Below are 15,761 nucleotides of genomic sequence, written 5' to 3'. Positions count from 1 at the left end.
AGACGTTCCTGTCTGACTGGCCACATATTTTCATCTACATCACAACGGATATTATCCCTTGCAATGCAGCGAGGAAAGTATCTATGATAAAGAAAAGATATAACATTTGCTTGACAGAATTTGATAACTAGTTCAACAATTTTGTATGTAATGACTCAAGCAATGAAATGAAGACTATTAGTTTTATTGGGTACGACTATTCAGCATCCATAAGTATAGTTCATTTTGACTGACATGACATAAGCAAATGACAATGTTATAAAACAGCAGAGAATTGTATGAAAGCAACTGATACATGTCCAAATCATTTGCAATTTGTTCAGAGGAAGGAGAAATTGCTACTATGATGTGCTCAAATGACTAAATGTTGCGGAGGTTGAACTAATAGTTATGAGAATTTTCATTCTGATCTGAGAAAAGCACCAAAGCAACTGAGAAAAACTGTAATGTAAATATTAAAAGGATATTTGTCTTAAACAGAAGAAAATCTGATTAATCTGAAGACAGAAAACTGATAATTGTTTTGTCAGTATATTACTGCTTTACAAGTATTCTGTCAGTGTCATTGTAATTGCAAGGTGAGAACCAGCTTCATATTCACCTCCTTTCATTGTTTGTGACTTCGAAAAATTGTAATTCCAAACATTTTTGTCAACAAGACTATAATTGGCCCAAAAAACTTTTCAGCCATGCTGGTAAATTGAGCCTAGCACTCCACATCCAACCCCTGTCATGCAGCAAGAGGTTAGTGAGTTGTGCTGCTGTGCTTTGTGGTATTAGGCAATGAATTAATTTATAACACCAGACTGACACCATTTATTCCACCGTTCTACAGATGGACCCAACCCAAACAAGGCTGTCGTGTCTTGTAAGTAATTTCACAAGACAATTTAAAATAAAGATTTAGCGTAGGAAATCATTGCCTCACCCTCTGAAACTATGCATACACTATGAGATGCTCTAGATTTGTTCTGGGCTACCTGGTTTGCTGCTGCTTTGCTAACAGTGTTGCTGTGTCACTTTCAGGAAGTGCTGACTTCATCTGTGATTCAGGCAGCTCTGCTTTAACCTCATTCGCTCCACTGATATTCAGCGCATACTCTATCTTACAGTAATGATTCATTTTCCAAAGCATTTACATTTTCCAAGTCTGGTTTCATTTTTACAAGTCAGACTTTACCATTTTCCACCTCGCTTATTTCTTTGCCATTAGCGATCACACCACCCAGCACACACTACAGGTCACAAATAAAAAAAATAAAAAAAGACACAATGGTTAATTTCCTAAGAACGGACCATCCTCAGTTTGCCCAGGCCAGCCTTTTTAAATGCTTTCGTTACTGGTTCATAAAGCAGAGTGTGCAGTATATCTGGCTCTGAGTAGCTGCAGATTTTTAAAGAAGGCTCAGCTCGGAAGCTCTGCCAAAACTGCACGGGGCCATTTGTCAAACCATTGGCAGCAGTGCCCGGGGCTTCATTTACAGTTGATATGGTCACAGTTTTGCACACACGATTGATGCCTTGAGCAGCTTCAAGTTCACCTCCACTTTGCTCCTTTTGGCGACAGCTTCAGGACGCATGAATCAGGGATCCCAGAAGATAATTAAACCACCAGCAACCTGCAGGCAAACATCCATGTCTGTCCAAAGAAAGAGGGTAGATGATCAGAGTCCTATAAAACCAAAACCAGGGACATGCATTAAATTGTAATGCTCACAATGTAGGACTTAAAGGTTGAGTCAGTGATTCTGGAGAATGCTTGTTGTCAAAACCCTTTCTGTCAAAATGACTGAATTTCTCCTCAAGATGCGCTACCTGAATGTAATGTGTGTGTGTGTGTGTGTGTGTGTGTGTGTGTGTGTGTGTGTGTGTGTGCTGAAAACAATCTGGTGTTGGGCTCTGCAAACTTGCATATTGCTAGGTACAGTGGGCCCCCCTTTGTTTACATAGCCCTACCCTTTGTTTACATACCAGTGTACAGGGCCTAGGCTGGTCTCAATGGGATATACCTGGATAAATAAAGGTTAAAAAAAAACAAAAAAAACACTAGATTTGTTTTCCGGGCACTCACAGAATCGTAAGGAGATATTCACTGATTTTGTTTGCGATGGCCAGAATTGCTGACTCCACCTTTTACGATTGCAAAAACAGAAATAAAAGACTTAACCACAAAATAATTGATAAATGGATAGTTATATCAACACAGTTAAACTACGTTAATGCTCCAATCTTCGAAGCTGATCACTTCTTGGTGAGGTTTGCCATCAGATGACTATATACCTACAAGTAATATTAAAAGTTATTCTGAGCCATGTTAAAGGAAGAATCATACTGCATTACCATAATTTATTTTGTAATACAGTACAAAGTAACCTTATAGTACTCAGTGGTGCCACTCTGTGGTCAACATGTAATCATACAGTCCCAGTGGTACACCAATACAATATCTGTTTTAATCTAAAAATAGAAATGTTACATCCAATTGAAAAGGGTTCTGTTTTTAAAATCATAGAAATGTTGTTGTTGCAGATAATATGAAATATTTTTGTAACAAATGTACTTGCCTTCCCTATTGAGCTCACAAGCTTTTTGAAACATGATCTGTTAAATTGAATGCAGTTGAGATCTGTTTACATGAACACTAAATAGGTACAACAACTGTTACAAGTCAATTAGTTAAATACCACCATGGAGGTGTTGTCCAACCTGTTGAGACATAACTCCCCAGGAGTGATTTTAACATGTCAACATAGGGAAAACAAATAAATAAATAATGGAATGAATGATGAATTTAGCTGCTTTGGATCCGTGTCCTGTTGTTTTCCATGCTGTCATACTGACATGACCTACTGGGATACTGAATAGAAAAGAGTGGTTGATATAATGAACACCTGTTTCCAAATGTCAACTCAGCTTTAAATGCAGAGTTCTAGTACTAGATTGAAAGACAAGCTAGAAGAAAAGTATCTGTAGTAGTGCAACACATTTAACATTAAACATTTAGAAATTAGCCTACAGTTCAAACATAGGCCTACTAATGGGCGTTAATAGGCATATCTGCCTATTTAAGTACCGAAAAGGTCTATAACCAAAGCCATGCTACAGCAAGAACGTCACATTGAATAACGTTGTTGCTGAAGTGCAACGAGCACGAGGACACCTGCGCGTGTCTTTGTTTCAAAGCCGTGTATTGGCTGCACGAGGTGACGTCACTTCCTGACAGGGGAGGATCAGAGGATAGCAAGCCACTAGTCTCTGTACTCCGTCGCTGTAGTAACGACTGTGAAGTAAGCAGAGACACCGAGCAGCAGGTCACCTCAACAACTGCCAACAAACGGAAGGTAAAAATTAGAGCAACACACGCTGGACGTTTGGAATACACGTCGCTAGGTCCCTGTTACACTGCTGGGTTGATATTTTTCAGAACTTTGACGTCGTTTGGAATTAAAACCGAGACGTGAGCGGGAACAACTCGTCGGGACGGTGAGCAGGAGCACAACAATAACTTTATTTTCTTTTTCTTCGATGTGGAAACCTCTCTTTGTGTTCGTCTCTGGGGGAAAAAGTAGGCTACAAGTCGTGGGCTATTAAATTGTGGTGTTTTAATCCGCCTTGTGGAGGTATTGGCGGAGAGGCGGACACCAGAGAAGCGGCGGCTCGGCAGCCACCTGACCTCCTGGAAAAATAAGACCGCAGCTAATGACACGCGCAGGCTCAGATCCTCATTGCTAAGCCCTCTGATAGAGCGGGACTAGTTTATCTCGAAGCTGTTGCATGTCCAGTCTTGACTCGTCATTGTTTTGCATATAAAGTTTGCATAATCCAATTAGTGATGTCTAAATTATGGTAAGTGATTATTAATATGTGTCAGCTGTGAAATTAAATCACTTGGAACAAATAGAAGTTTTCCTTTTAGTCGCTCTTCCCAGATAATTGCGAGCAATAAGCGGATCATATGTCAGAGCCAGACGACAGCATGGATATAACCGGAGTGCACGTCCCCGTCCAGCGGTCGTGATGCAAAGCACCGGTCTGATCCCGTATAATGCATGCTTTCTAACCGGGTGTACCAGTGTGGCGCCGTAACCCGGACACACGATGAGCAGCACCGACCTGGAGCGCATGTCGCTCAGCTCCTCGGCCAACTCGGTGGCGTCCAGCGCGCGGACGCTGTCGGCCAACGTGAAGAAGTTGCACAACGCGCTCAACCTGCTGCTCAACGATTTCGAGCGGGAGCAGTTCATCCACTGCCTTAACGTCTACCACTCCAAACGTAACGTGTACGACCTGGTGCAGACCCTCAACGTGATCCTCAACGCGCCCAGCAAGCGGCAACTTCTGCCCATGCTGCGGCTGGTCATCCCGCGCTCCGACCAGCTCCTCTTCGAGCAGTACACCTCGGAAGGCCTCTACTTGAAATCGGATTTAGTTGCGAGTAATGGAAACGCGGAACCCCCGCCGGGTGAGGACTACCCAAGCGCAAGCCCTACCCCGACTCCACCCCCCACGGGTCATTTTTCGCCCAACAATGCGCCCGAGTTCCAGGTGGCCTTGAGGGGCTCGCCGGATAGTTTCAGCACCAGCAGCGACGGGACAGCTCCTTTGGTGCCGCTGCTGGGGAGGAACTTTGTTCATGAGCCTCCGGGCGAGCTGCGGCAGGTCACCATGAAGCGGCACAAGAGCAACGAGGGCCTGGGCTTCAGCATCCGCGGTGGCTCGGAGCACGGGGTAGGCATCTACGTGTCGCTGGTGGAGCCGGGGAGCCTGGCAGAGAAGGAGGGTCTACGAATAGGGGACCAGATCATGAAAGTCAACGACAAAGTCTTCGACAAAGTCACGCATGCTGAAGCAGTGAAGGTACGCTAAGTTTTTATTTTTTCATGTTCACTTTCTAAATTTGCACATGCACAGCCCTCACAGAATGCACAGCCATCATTGTGCAACATGAACTTGAAGAAATTCAGTGAGCTCGCACAGATCATAGGAACTACTTGCCCTGTTCTTGTCCTCTAAAACTATGTGGCAAGACCCTGCAAGTGAATAGGGTACACTTTTTTAACAGATATCATGAAAAGTGATTTACGCATTTTTGGCATGTTTATAAGAACACAATCTATCATAAATCAGACAACTTACAACAAATGAACATATTCTGTAATAACCTTCAGAAACGTGTTAAAAGGGAAGTTAAGTAGATGTAAATGCACTAGAAATGTAGATGTTTGGTTCAGAGTATTGCAAAAAAAAATTATGAGATAATGGTTATTTAATGGCTGTATAATAAAAATATACAGATGAGGTTAATTAAAATAAAAACCTAAATGCATATTTTGACCTCTTGAAAGGAGACATGATGCAGAAGAACATTTGAAAAAATCTCAAGATTGACCAGTGCTTGAAAAAAACATTTGTTTTTGTCCCTATTTGTTGATGGGAATGCGATTAGGCTGGCAGCTTTGGTTATATCAGAATGTGGTGTGTTGCAACAGCCGTGTAGTGTAAACTGCACATTGCTACTACTCCTAGGAAGCATGCATGTAACTAGACGCCTTCGGAGCACCTGGTAACCATGGTGGAGTGTGTGTTTGTGTGTGTACGTTTGTGTTGAAGTAGCTGGAGGTTGGCCCAAATCCTCTGAAGCAATAAACTGAGCATAAAGACTGAGCCCATTTTAGCCCTGTGAACAGTTGTTTATGCCACAGATTGTAAAGAAAGCCCATTAGCAAATGGGGTGATAAAAGAGCATGTCTGATTTGTGTACAGCAAAGGCTGATTTAGGAGGGAATCTTGTGAGGTCCATGCTTTTATGAGCCCTATGAGCTGTCCATGGTGCTGAAAAAAATGATCTTTGCATTTTGCTCTCTTTCTCCTAACTGCTTATGCCTCCTTTCCCCTTGCTTTCGATTTTGTGAATGCACTAATTCATGCCCATTTCCCATGCCCCATAAACCCAAGGATTCATAGTTTATTAACAAGGTATTCCGTTTAAAAGCATCTGGAAAATCGTACTTAAATGATCAATGCATATAAATTAATTTGACTTTATATCAGAAATGTTGGAGCATATTAACTGGATATGACATGTACTTTTGTAGCATATGAATGTAATTAACGTTTTATATATTTTGTTTATAGTACAGAGCTTGTAGCAATGATATTATGCTGCCCCTCAAGGTCTCGGTATTGAAAAATGTATGTAAAATTGTTTTAATCTCAATGAGATTTTTAATTGATGAATAAAAACAAAAGAAGCGAGTGCTCCACTTTGATGTTCACCTATCCATGCAGCCTTGGCCTGCACATTGAGATTAGAGATATCAGTATAAAAAATAAAAACACTACAATACTTCCAGCCCTAGACAAAGAGAAATGGCCACAAAACAGTAGGCCAACCAGATATCGCTAGGCTGATTTTTAGGTCGGCTCCCATTTACTGCCATGGATTGAAGTTCATATTAATTCCTTTCTAACCTTCACTGATCGAAAAGAAAAAGAAAAAAAAGTCGCCATCGCTTTTATCTCTCATGTGGACATTCTTGTAATTCACTATGGCTAAGCCATAAGGCATGCCCTTACCTTTAGTAAAACCCAAAATATTGCACCTATAGGCTTTTAACTAATGCCAAGAGATGAGAATATGTCCCTGTTTGCTTTAGAGAACATTTAAGTAGTAACCTGTTCAAAGTCCCTGATGCATTTATCTATAGACATAGATATGTTTTTGTACAATCTTTTAAAATAATGCATTCTAATGGTTTTACTGTTTCCTCACAAGTATTCTGTTTCTGCGGTAGATGCATAACACCCATATGTAACACATAATTTTCTGTTACGTGACCACTTGTAATGCATGTTAGAGTAATGAGGCAATTGAATTAATTTTGTTATTTCTCTAAATCTGCTCTGCAGACCAAGTTCTTTTACAAGATTGCAGCAGAATATCTCTGCCCCTCGTATTGAATGTGGCCCAAACGGCCTCGGACAGAATAATAAGGAAAGAATTAAGCATTGATATTTTTTCTTTCAGTCAATATTCTCCATATTTCAAGTTGCCTCTAATCTGTTGAGTGAAGGCAATCGATTAATGTTACTGTAAATGAAAAATCAGAGAGTTTTGCTCCCGAGGTCTCTTTCAGAGAGTGCAGGACAGGTAATTTCTTATGTGAGTAATTGTGTGGGTTTTGAGATTTACGAGGGAATGAAAACAAAGATTGATGAAAGTATGTTACTTATGTGTGAAGTGTAGATCGCTCTGTTTAAAATATTCCATCATTAAGCCAAGCCATCCATACTTACTCTCGAAAGTGTACAGCTACTAGTTATAGAGCAGGCAGCCAGCCAAAACAAGAGAAGCCCTGTATTGATAGAATCCCTCAGGAGGTCATTAATGCTTGGGTTCAGTTATTTTTGTGTCTTTTCAGTTTAGTCTAAATGTTAATACAGGCTTTGAAAACTGTAATCAGTTCAACCCTTTCAACTCTGCCTGACCAAACAGTGAGGTCATTGTTAAAAACTCCTGTAGTGCAGCCAAACATTGAACAAACTTCTTTAATATTTTTTCACATCCTGGTACAGATTCCAGATGACATCATCTGTTATATTTCTACCTGATGTCATAGCAGCTTTGGTCTGAATATTTCTCTTAATCTGAGAGTCATATTCTTTCAGTGATACGTTGGAACAGGCAGACAATTTAAGGAAGAGCTTTACAGATATTCAATTTACACCATGTCATACAGTATCTCACAAAAGTGAGTACAACCCTCACATTTCTTCAAATATTTCATTATATCTTTTCATGGGACACCACTGAATAAATGACACTTTGATACAATGTAAAGTAGTCATTGTACAGCTTGTATAACAGTGTAAATTTACTGTCGCCTCAAAATAACTCGACACACGGCCATTAATGTCTAAACTACTGGCAACAAAAGTGAGTACACCCCTAAGTGAAAATGTCCAAATTGGGCCCAATGTGTCAATATTTTGTGTGGCCACCATTATTTTCCAGCACTGACTTAATCCTCTTGGGCATGGAATTCAACAGAGCTTCACAGGTTGCCTCTGGAATCCTCTTCCACTCATTCATGACGACATCACAGAGCTGGTGGATATTAAAGCCCTTACGCTGCTCCACCTTCGGTTTGAGGATGCCCCACAGATGTTCAATAGGGTTTAGGTCTGGAGACATGCTTGGCCAGTGTCCATCACATTTACCCTCAGCTTCTTTAGCAAGGCAGTGGTCGTCTTGGAGGTGTGTTTGGGGTCGTTAACATGTTGCAATACTGCCCTGCGGCCCAGTTTACGAAGGGAGGGGATCATGCTCTGCTTCACTATGGCACAGTACATGTTGAAATTCAGTGAACTGTAGTTCCCCAGTGCTGGCAGCACTCATTTAGCCCCAGACCATGACACTCCCACCACCATGCTTGACTCTAGGCAAGACACACTTGTCTTTGTACTCCTCACCTGGTTACCGCCCCACACACTTGACACCATCTGAACCAAATAAGTTTATCTTGGTCTCATCAGACCACAGAGATGGTTCCAGTGATCCATGTCCGTAGTCTGCATGTCTTCAGCAAACTGTTTGTGGGCTTTCTTGTGCATCATCTTTAGAAGAGGCTTCCTTCTGGGACGACAGCCATGCAGACCAATTTGATGCAGTGTGTGGCGTATGGTCTGAGCACTGACAGGTTGAACCCCCACCCCTTCAAGCCCTGCAGCAATGCTGGCAGTATTCATAGGTCTATTTTCCAAAGCCAACCTCTGGATATGACGCTGAGCATGTGCACTCAACCTTCGTAAACTTGGCCGCAGGGCATTATTGCAACATGATAACGACCCCAAACACACCGCCAAGACGACCACTACCTTGCTAAAGAAGCTGAGGGTAACGGTTATGGACTGGCCAAGCATGTCTCAAGACCTAAACCACCCTATTGAGCATCTTTGGGGCATCCTCAAACGGAAGGTGGAGGAGCGCAAGGTCTTTAATATCCACCAGCTCCATGATGTTGTCATGAATGAGTGGAAGAGGATTCCAGTGGCAACCTGTGAAGCTCTGGTGAACTCCATGCCCAAGAGGGTTAAGGTAGTGATGAACATGAAGAGAGTTTTTTTTCCCAACTGTACTGCTCCATACCACTGGACACTACCCAGCTCCAAACAACAAACACACAAAGTCAGCCACCAGTTTAGGAAGCAAGTGGAATATTTGGCAGCTAGAAAGACAGATATTTTTTTCCAGGAGTTGGCAGAGCCTAAACCAGAAAAAAAGGAGTATACTGAATTTGAATTCTTCATTCAGACACAAATGGGTATCCCTATGAATTATAACGTTAATCTATGACTGCTGTTTATATAATCTGGCATTTTTTAGCAAACACGCCATCTACAAAATCTTAAGGTTATAATAAGCCAGGGCTGTGTCTTTCAGCTATTTCTGGAGATGTATAGCCCCTCAGAAATTATGAAATAATGATTAACGTAGTTTTAAAAGACCATAGTACGCTGTATATAACCCTAAAAGGTTACAGCTTTGCAAACTAGCAATGACTTCACACTGGTAGAAGTTAAACTACAGCAAAGCTACCCTAGGGGAAAATCTAGTGTGGTTAACTAAATCGACTTAGAAAAAGTAAATCATACAACTTGTAGAAAATGCTCAAATTGACAATTTATGTGAATATAAATGACAACAACATTTTAAACATAAAATTCCCATGCCAGCAAAAGGGTTAGGCTTAGAGTTTATTGCAGGAACTATTTCTATTTTATACCAAATATAAAATGTGTATGCAAAATTTAAATATGTACCCGCTTTGTATTTGGCGAGTAGGGCGGTCGTCCACTGGGTTGCAGGGTCAGTGTTTCCATCCCCCGTCTCCCCACAACATGTCGAAGTGTCCCTGGGCAAGACACAGTACTCTAAATTGCTCCCGATAGTTAGCTTCCACCCTGCGTGGTAGCTTATGCTATCGGTGTATGAATGTGTGTGTGATTTAGGTGAATGTGTACGAAACAATGTGAAGCACTTTGGGTCTGGGAAAAAGCAGGAAAAAGCACTATATAAGTGGAGTCTATTTATACAATTTTTTAAAATAAATTACAAATATCAGCACTAACGGTGGCTGCCTGACAAATGCATTGCCTGGGCATGCATTCACAGAGAAAGAGGGGACTAGGCTTGTCAATGGGGATTCAAATAGAGAAGCAAATAAAATTAAAAATGCATCCATTTTCTTTTATGGCCAAGAAATGTTTGTATATTAGTAGTTAACTTAACTACCCAATAGATGGCAAAAAAAATGATTTACCAACTGGAATCACTAAGCAAATATGAATGTAAAAAAACTACCAACTCGCTACTGCAAAATTTAGTTAAACTACTACTTTAATTACATGGAGTATACTGCTCCCCAACACTGGTTACAGTACTGTTCATTTGCTCAGCTAGAATGTTATATGAAGGTCACTTACCTTGACCACCATCACGCACATATAACAAATCAGTAATCCCACACAAACCAGGTTGGCTTTAAATAAATCTTTGCAATTTATTTTGTTTCCAGAAAGGTACTCATTCAGACTGTTTCCCCTCCTGCTCTACTTAGGCTTAATCTGCTCCAATTTAGCAAACCTGTGTTGCCTGATGAATTCAGAGATGGCCTCTAAAAGCAGTAGATTGCTGTTTGTCCCAGGGGGAAGCGTCAAGGGCTCACAGCTGTATTTTTTCTGTCTTTTCTGTCTCTCTCCTCCTCCTAATAGCCTGCCTTGGCCCCGGTCCCTAGATTCACTGCCAAGGTTAGCTGCCCAGTCAGCATTTAGATTTGTTTTTATCATCTTCTCTGTGGCGTGCCGGACAGTTAGGAGATGTGACAGGTTAGGAATAGGGACATCAATCCTGTTGTTTTGGACAACCCTCAGGACTAGGGATGAGCCCGAATCCGAATATGTATTCGGATAAGCACGGATAATGAGTTAGATACGGATACAGATAATTTCCGAATAGTCCCGTTATTATTCGGGGATTTTTTATTTTTTATTTTATGCGCTTAATTGACGCAGTGCGTTCCGCCTCAATGACACAACAGGTAGAATGACACTAACAGCTGTTCTGCGGTGGACACGAGAGGACCGGGCGCGGCCCGTGACCCGCGGTCTCTCTCTTTTTATCCACTGATAAACGCAGCGTGTCCGCCCTTTCCCTCGAATAGAGGGTTCTACCTGTCACATTCGCTGCTTTATTTGAGTTTCCTCGTAACCCGCTGCTATGGCGGAGAAGAGACGAACCGATGGAATATGCTGCACCCCGAGTCACCGTCAGCCCTTCCCCGATGTATTTACATTCACTAGGCCTACTGCTTAAACTCTTTTAAACATCACAACGTTTCCATCAAACTGATGCTTAGGACCTGTACTTTTTCAGCTGTCAATCAGTGCGTAGACGCCTAGGCCTACTTCAGGACCTATACAATAAAATCGGAAACTGCATACTTGACACATTGAAATCACATGTGGCTTTGTGGAAAGGCTAACATATTATTTAGGGTTTATGAGATTTATGAGATTGGCACGTTGATACAGATTGTTCCTAAAACTTAGTTTAGTAAAACAAATGTAAAAAAAGAGCGATAGGGAGAGATAGAGATAAAAAAATCATGAAATACAGCTGTATTTTCCCCAGTTAAAGGGAGACCTTATTAAGTTAAAAGTAAAACACTGGCCCTCATTTACTAACAGTGAGTAGCCTATGCACAGATTTGGGCTGTTATTTATCAATATTTTCGTTCCCTGAATTTCTTCGTATTCTGAGAACAAAGAAGAGAGAGATGAAAAGGTAGAAATATATCTGACTTTTTGACTTATATTTCAACATTACATCAATTTGATGCTTTGAAGGGACAACAATTGCATTGACAATGAATATTAGTTTAGAAAATCAATTTAGGTGTGACTTCCTTTAATGTAGGCTAATGTAAAAGAAACTTCCGGTATACGCCACGCCCACTTCTTGTTGTGTATCCGGATACAGATACAGATAATTTTGTTGGTTGAACAGATACAGATATAGATAATGACGTCTCCGCACACCCCTACTCAGGACAAACATTATTGTCTCGCCATCAGCTACAGACGGTCTAAAAGGTGCAGTGTATATTTTGTTGGAAGTTTTCAGAAGAGACTTGGTATAATTATAAGTTTGTTTTAATTAGTGAAAGTTGTTGTTTGCTTTATTTCCTTTTAGAATGAGCCCTTTATATCTATATATGTTTGCGGCCGGGTCACCCTACACGGAGGCCGCCATGTCGCACCGCCAAGTTTCTACAGTAGCACAGACTAAACTTAACAGCCTTACGCGTTATTATATTGTATAGTGGTTGTCCTGGGAAAATGCACCTGTTTTAAGACTTAGAAGAAGTACTATCCGTGTCGGTGGTTTGATCCCCCGTGTCCCCGCCACATGTCGAAGTGTCCTGTTGGAATTTAGAACTTTCACTACTTGATGCCACTAAATATTCTACTATTACACTGCACCTTTGAAGTCTGAGATGGAGAAACAAAGGCAGAATGAGAGAGAGTAAGACACGAAACAAAAGAGCTCTCATGTTTTCCTGACTTCCTTTTGTCGAAATTAGTTTTGAACCTTGTCTATAAGAATTCAAATATATGCTATAGTTTTGTGTCTGAGGGACTGTTGATGCTATGACTGCCCTGCGAGAGAATGATCGAGAGAGCGTGCGCAAGAAAGAGAGAGAGAGGATTAAAAAGATGTTGAAGCCTTTGCTGGTCTAAATTCACTGAATTGACACTTGGGCTGTAGCCGGGCATATTGGCATGCAAAGACTTGGCCAAAAGTCAGAGGAATGGGATCCGAGTGGCCTTGATGGGGGATTTGTTGATTAGATGGTTGGAGGTGAATAGAAATCTTGTTAAACTTGAGGACGGTCCTAATTGATTCCTAGCTTGAACTTTCTCTGCGGCAGTTACTAAGCCCGAAACCTGAAACCTGTTTGAAAAAGTGAGGGCCGAATGTTTGTCGAGAAAGTGTAAGAGTAAGCCCATTTTTACTTAAGGGACCTAACACATTTGGCTACCACGGAGGAAATAAAATCATAAATAAATCCCAGATGAGTTAAAATAGATCAAAATTGTCACTTGGCGCGTTTACTGCAGACCAGGGGCCGAATCATCTCTCAAGCTCCGAAATTGTCCCACTTACTGCTCTTACAGAACGCCATGATTGTTAAAAAGTCTGAAAAATGCAAACAGTCAGAGAGAATCATCCCAGATTCTGAAAGTGTGAGTACTATGTGACTGACAGACAATATGAAAGAAAGGGATTTAAATTCAGGCTTGAAAGATCTGGATTCCCTTTAAGTGTTAGGGAATATGTTCTCAGGAGGACTAGCTTGAAAGTGTTTTATCTTCAAAGGCTACTTTCACGGTGCAAACCTTATGAGTCGATGTGGACTTATTGCTCAGATCCAACTTTTTTGTTTAAGAGATCACATATTTTTTTTAATATGGCCAGTATCAGGTTCCAATGTGAAGTGGTCAAGGTCCTGAACTGACACTCAAGTGAATATGAAGACCACTGTCAGTCAGTGTTTGACTTATTAAGTTGATTCATGAGCAGATGATAACAAGGATGAGGAGAAATAGAGCCATATTTTGAATTGTGGCTTTAGTGGACAAATGGTTGCTACCTCTGTATGGAGGTGTCTGTGGATGTGGAGGCGGGAGTGGTATGTGAAAGGCCAATCTTAACTACATCCGTCCAACAACCCCTGTCCAACACACAGAATTGTGATGAATGATGATCTCTAATGGCTTGTACGGACAAGATTTGTTTAGGACCACATATCAAAGGGGCCCAAAGCTGAACTGAAAAGGTAAATGTTTTTTGTGATTTTTGCTTATTTGGATACATTTTGCCTGCAGTCTGAAAGATGCAGTAGTAACATTCGGGCCAATATGGTTCTCAGTCTACTGAAAAATGTAAAAGAAGTGTGTAAAGGCTTTTCTTGAGCATAATAAAAGTTTGTTTATCATTTCTTTAAACTATGTGATGTTTTTAACTGGCTCAGATTCTTCATCCAGCCCAGAAGTTGAAATGTGTTGTATCCCCGGCATATACATCTAGAATCGTGAAGACTCACTGAACTTGGGCTGTTAAAGCTGATAAGTCAATGTAGTGAGCAGCCTGGAAAAAATTAGGTAAAATGCCTTTAGGCCTGGACTCTGGGCATACTTGTTTTGGACAACTACTAACACTGAGCAGCAGATTTGTCTACCAAGTCACCAGAGAAATTCCAAGTTTATCTCTCCATTAACATGGTGCTGATTGTTGCCTAAGGGGGCCCTGAAGGTTAAACAACAACAACACAACAAATGTCATCCTGATAAAATCACAGCAAAGGTGAATCATTTTCTTGCTGATTCCCAGCCATCAGCATCTACCGCTAACATGCCCTTAAGTGGGCACTCCACCCATAACTGATAAATTGCCAAATCAGAGGAGGATTTGCTGTCTCCTGGAGTCTTCTGCTGTCATTTGTGTCACTGAAAGAAAGAATGTTTCCGAACACAATAAACAGGTTCCTAACTTTTTGTTTCCCAATTTCTGCCACAGTTCCATTAATTACAGTCTGGTTTGTATAACCATTTCTCCAGGGTTCCAGATGGCATTTTATATCACAAGAGGCTCATTTATTTGTAATTGTTTACTGTGCACTCATACAAATAGTTGTGTATTACAAATCACGGTGTTCTGTGATTTGTATGGAAGGTGCATCTTCTAAGCGGCTTGGAGAATCTTAGTTAATAGAACCTCCCCCTCCCCCCTTTTCTTTTGGCAAATTCATTTCATTGCTGTCGTGTACTGTAATCTGCAGAAACAGTCCATATTCATTACGAACTGGCTGACTCAAATGTTTGTTGTTAAAATATTTGTGGGCTAATGTACAGAAAGTAAAACATTGTTTTGTTAATCTCTGCACTTGTTGCTTTATCCAACAAATCAACTTGGCTAGGTGCTTTAACAAAATCAAGCACTGCATCTTTAATATTATAAAATATAGTGATACTGTAAACTGATGCTGATCAAGCTATCTGGGCAGCAGCATATAGGAACAAATTGAATTGTTGGACCAGCTGGGAAACTCTGATTAAACAAAGTGAATGGCCGCTACTTCAATAACTACCCTTGCGTTGCCCTTGAGTGAGACGCTTGGCACCTTTCTGCTCCAGTGGCTAGCAGTACTTTGGCCATCGACATGAACTGGCAAGCTTCCAGTTGTTACTGCGTCTGGCTCTTTGAGTATGAAACATGGCCGAAGTTTGACATGGTCAGCATTTCTGGCAACTTCAACTCTCTTTCTCAGGGACACTTTCCATCATGTGCCTTTTCCATCAGATAACGTGAAGTCGGATTAGTTGGAGACTTTCCTACATTATCCTAAGATTTGTCCATCTGGCTGTGAATAAATGTTTGCACAAAGCAAAGTGTTCAACTCTCTAAAGTCTTTCTTCTCCTTTATCAAATGTTGACATTAGTGTATCTACATTTGAGACCACATTTATTTTCTCACATAAAAGAATGGAAACATGTTTGGTAATACTAAGGAGTGCATGATGCATGTCTCTCAAGCTTGATGACTGGGGGGATGGTCCAAGAGATGGAGTGCTGCTGGTTAGATGCCTTGGCTGCACTGAGGTCGGCAGAGTTGTTAAGCAGTGACAAGATGGATGGA

The 15,761-nt window shown here is 41.1% G+C and overlaps 1 protein-coding gene across 1 annotated transcript in view; it reads left to right on the top strand.

The window, feature by feature from the left end:
- Nucleotides 1–4,098: 4,098 nt before the first annotated feature.
- The window catches only part of whrna (whirlin a), a gene marked incomplete at both ends in the record, with an annotated part of 218,267 nt that continues 206,604 nt past the window's right edge, over nucleotides 4,099–15,761 (top strand). The window contains one exon of the mRNA XM_080047319.1: nucleotides 4,099–4,857. Within this exon, the coding sequence (XP_079903445.1) occupies nucleotides 4,099–4,857 (759 nt within the window). The remainder of the gene's footprint in view (nucleotides 4,858–15,761) is intronic.

The sequence above is a fragment of the Ammodytes marinus genome, assembly GCF_949987685.1.
Source record: "Ammodytes marinus genome assembly, chromosome: 18".
Lineage (NCBI taxonomy): Eukaryota > Metazoa > Chordata > Actinopteri > Uranoscopiformes > Ammodytidae > Ammodytes > Ammodytes marinus.
Note: the sequence above shows the minus strand (reverse complement) of the source record. Positions and strands in the feature narration are given on the sequence as shown.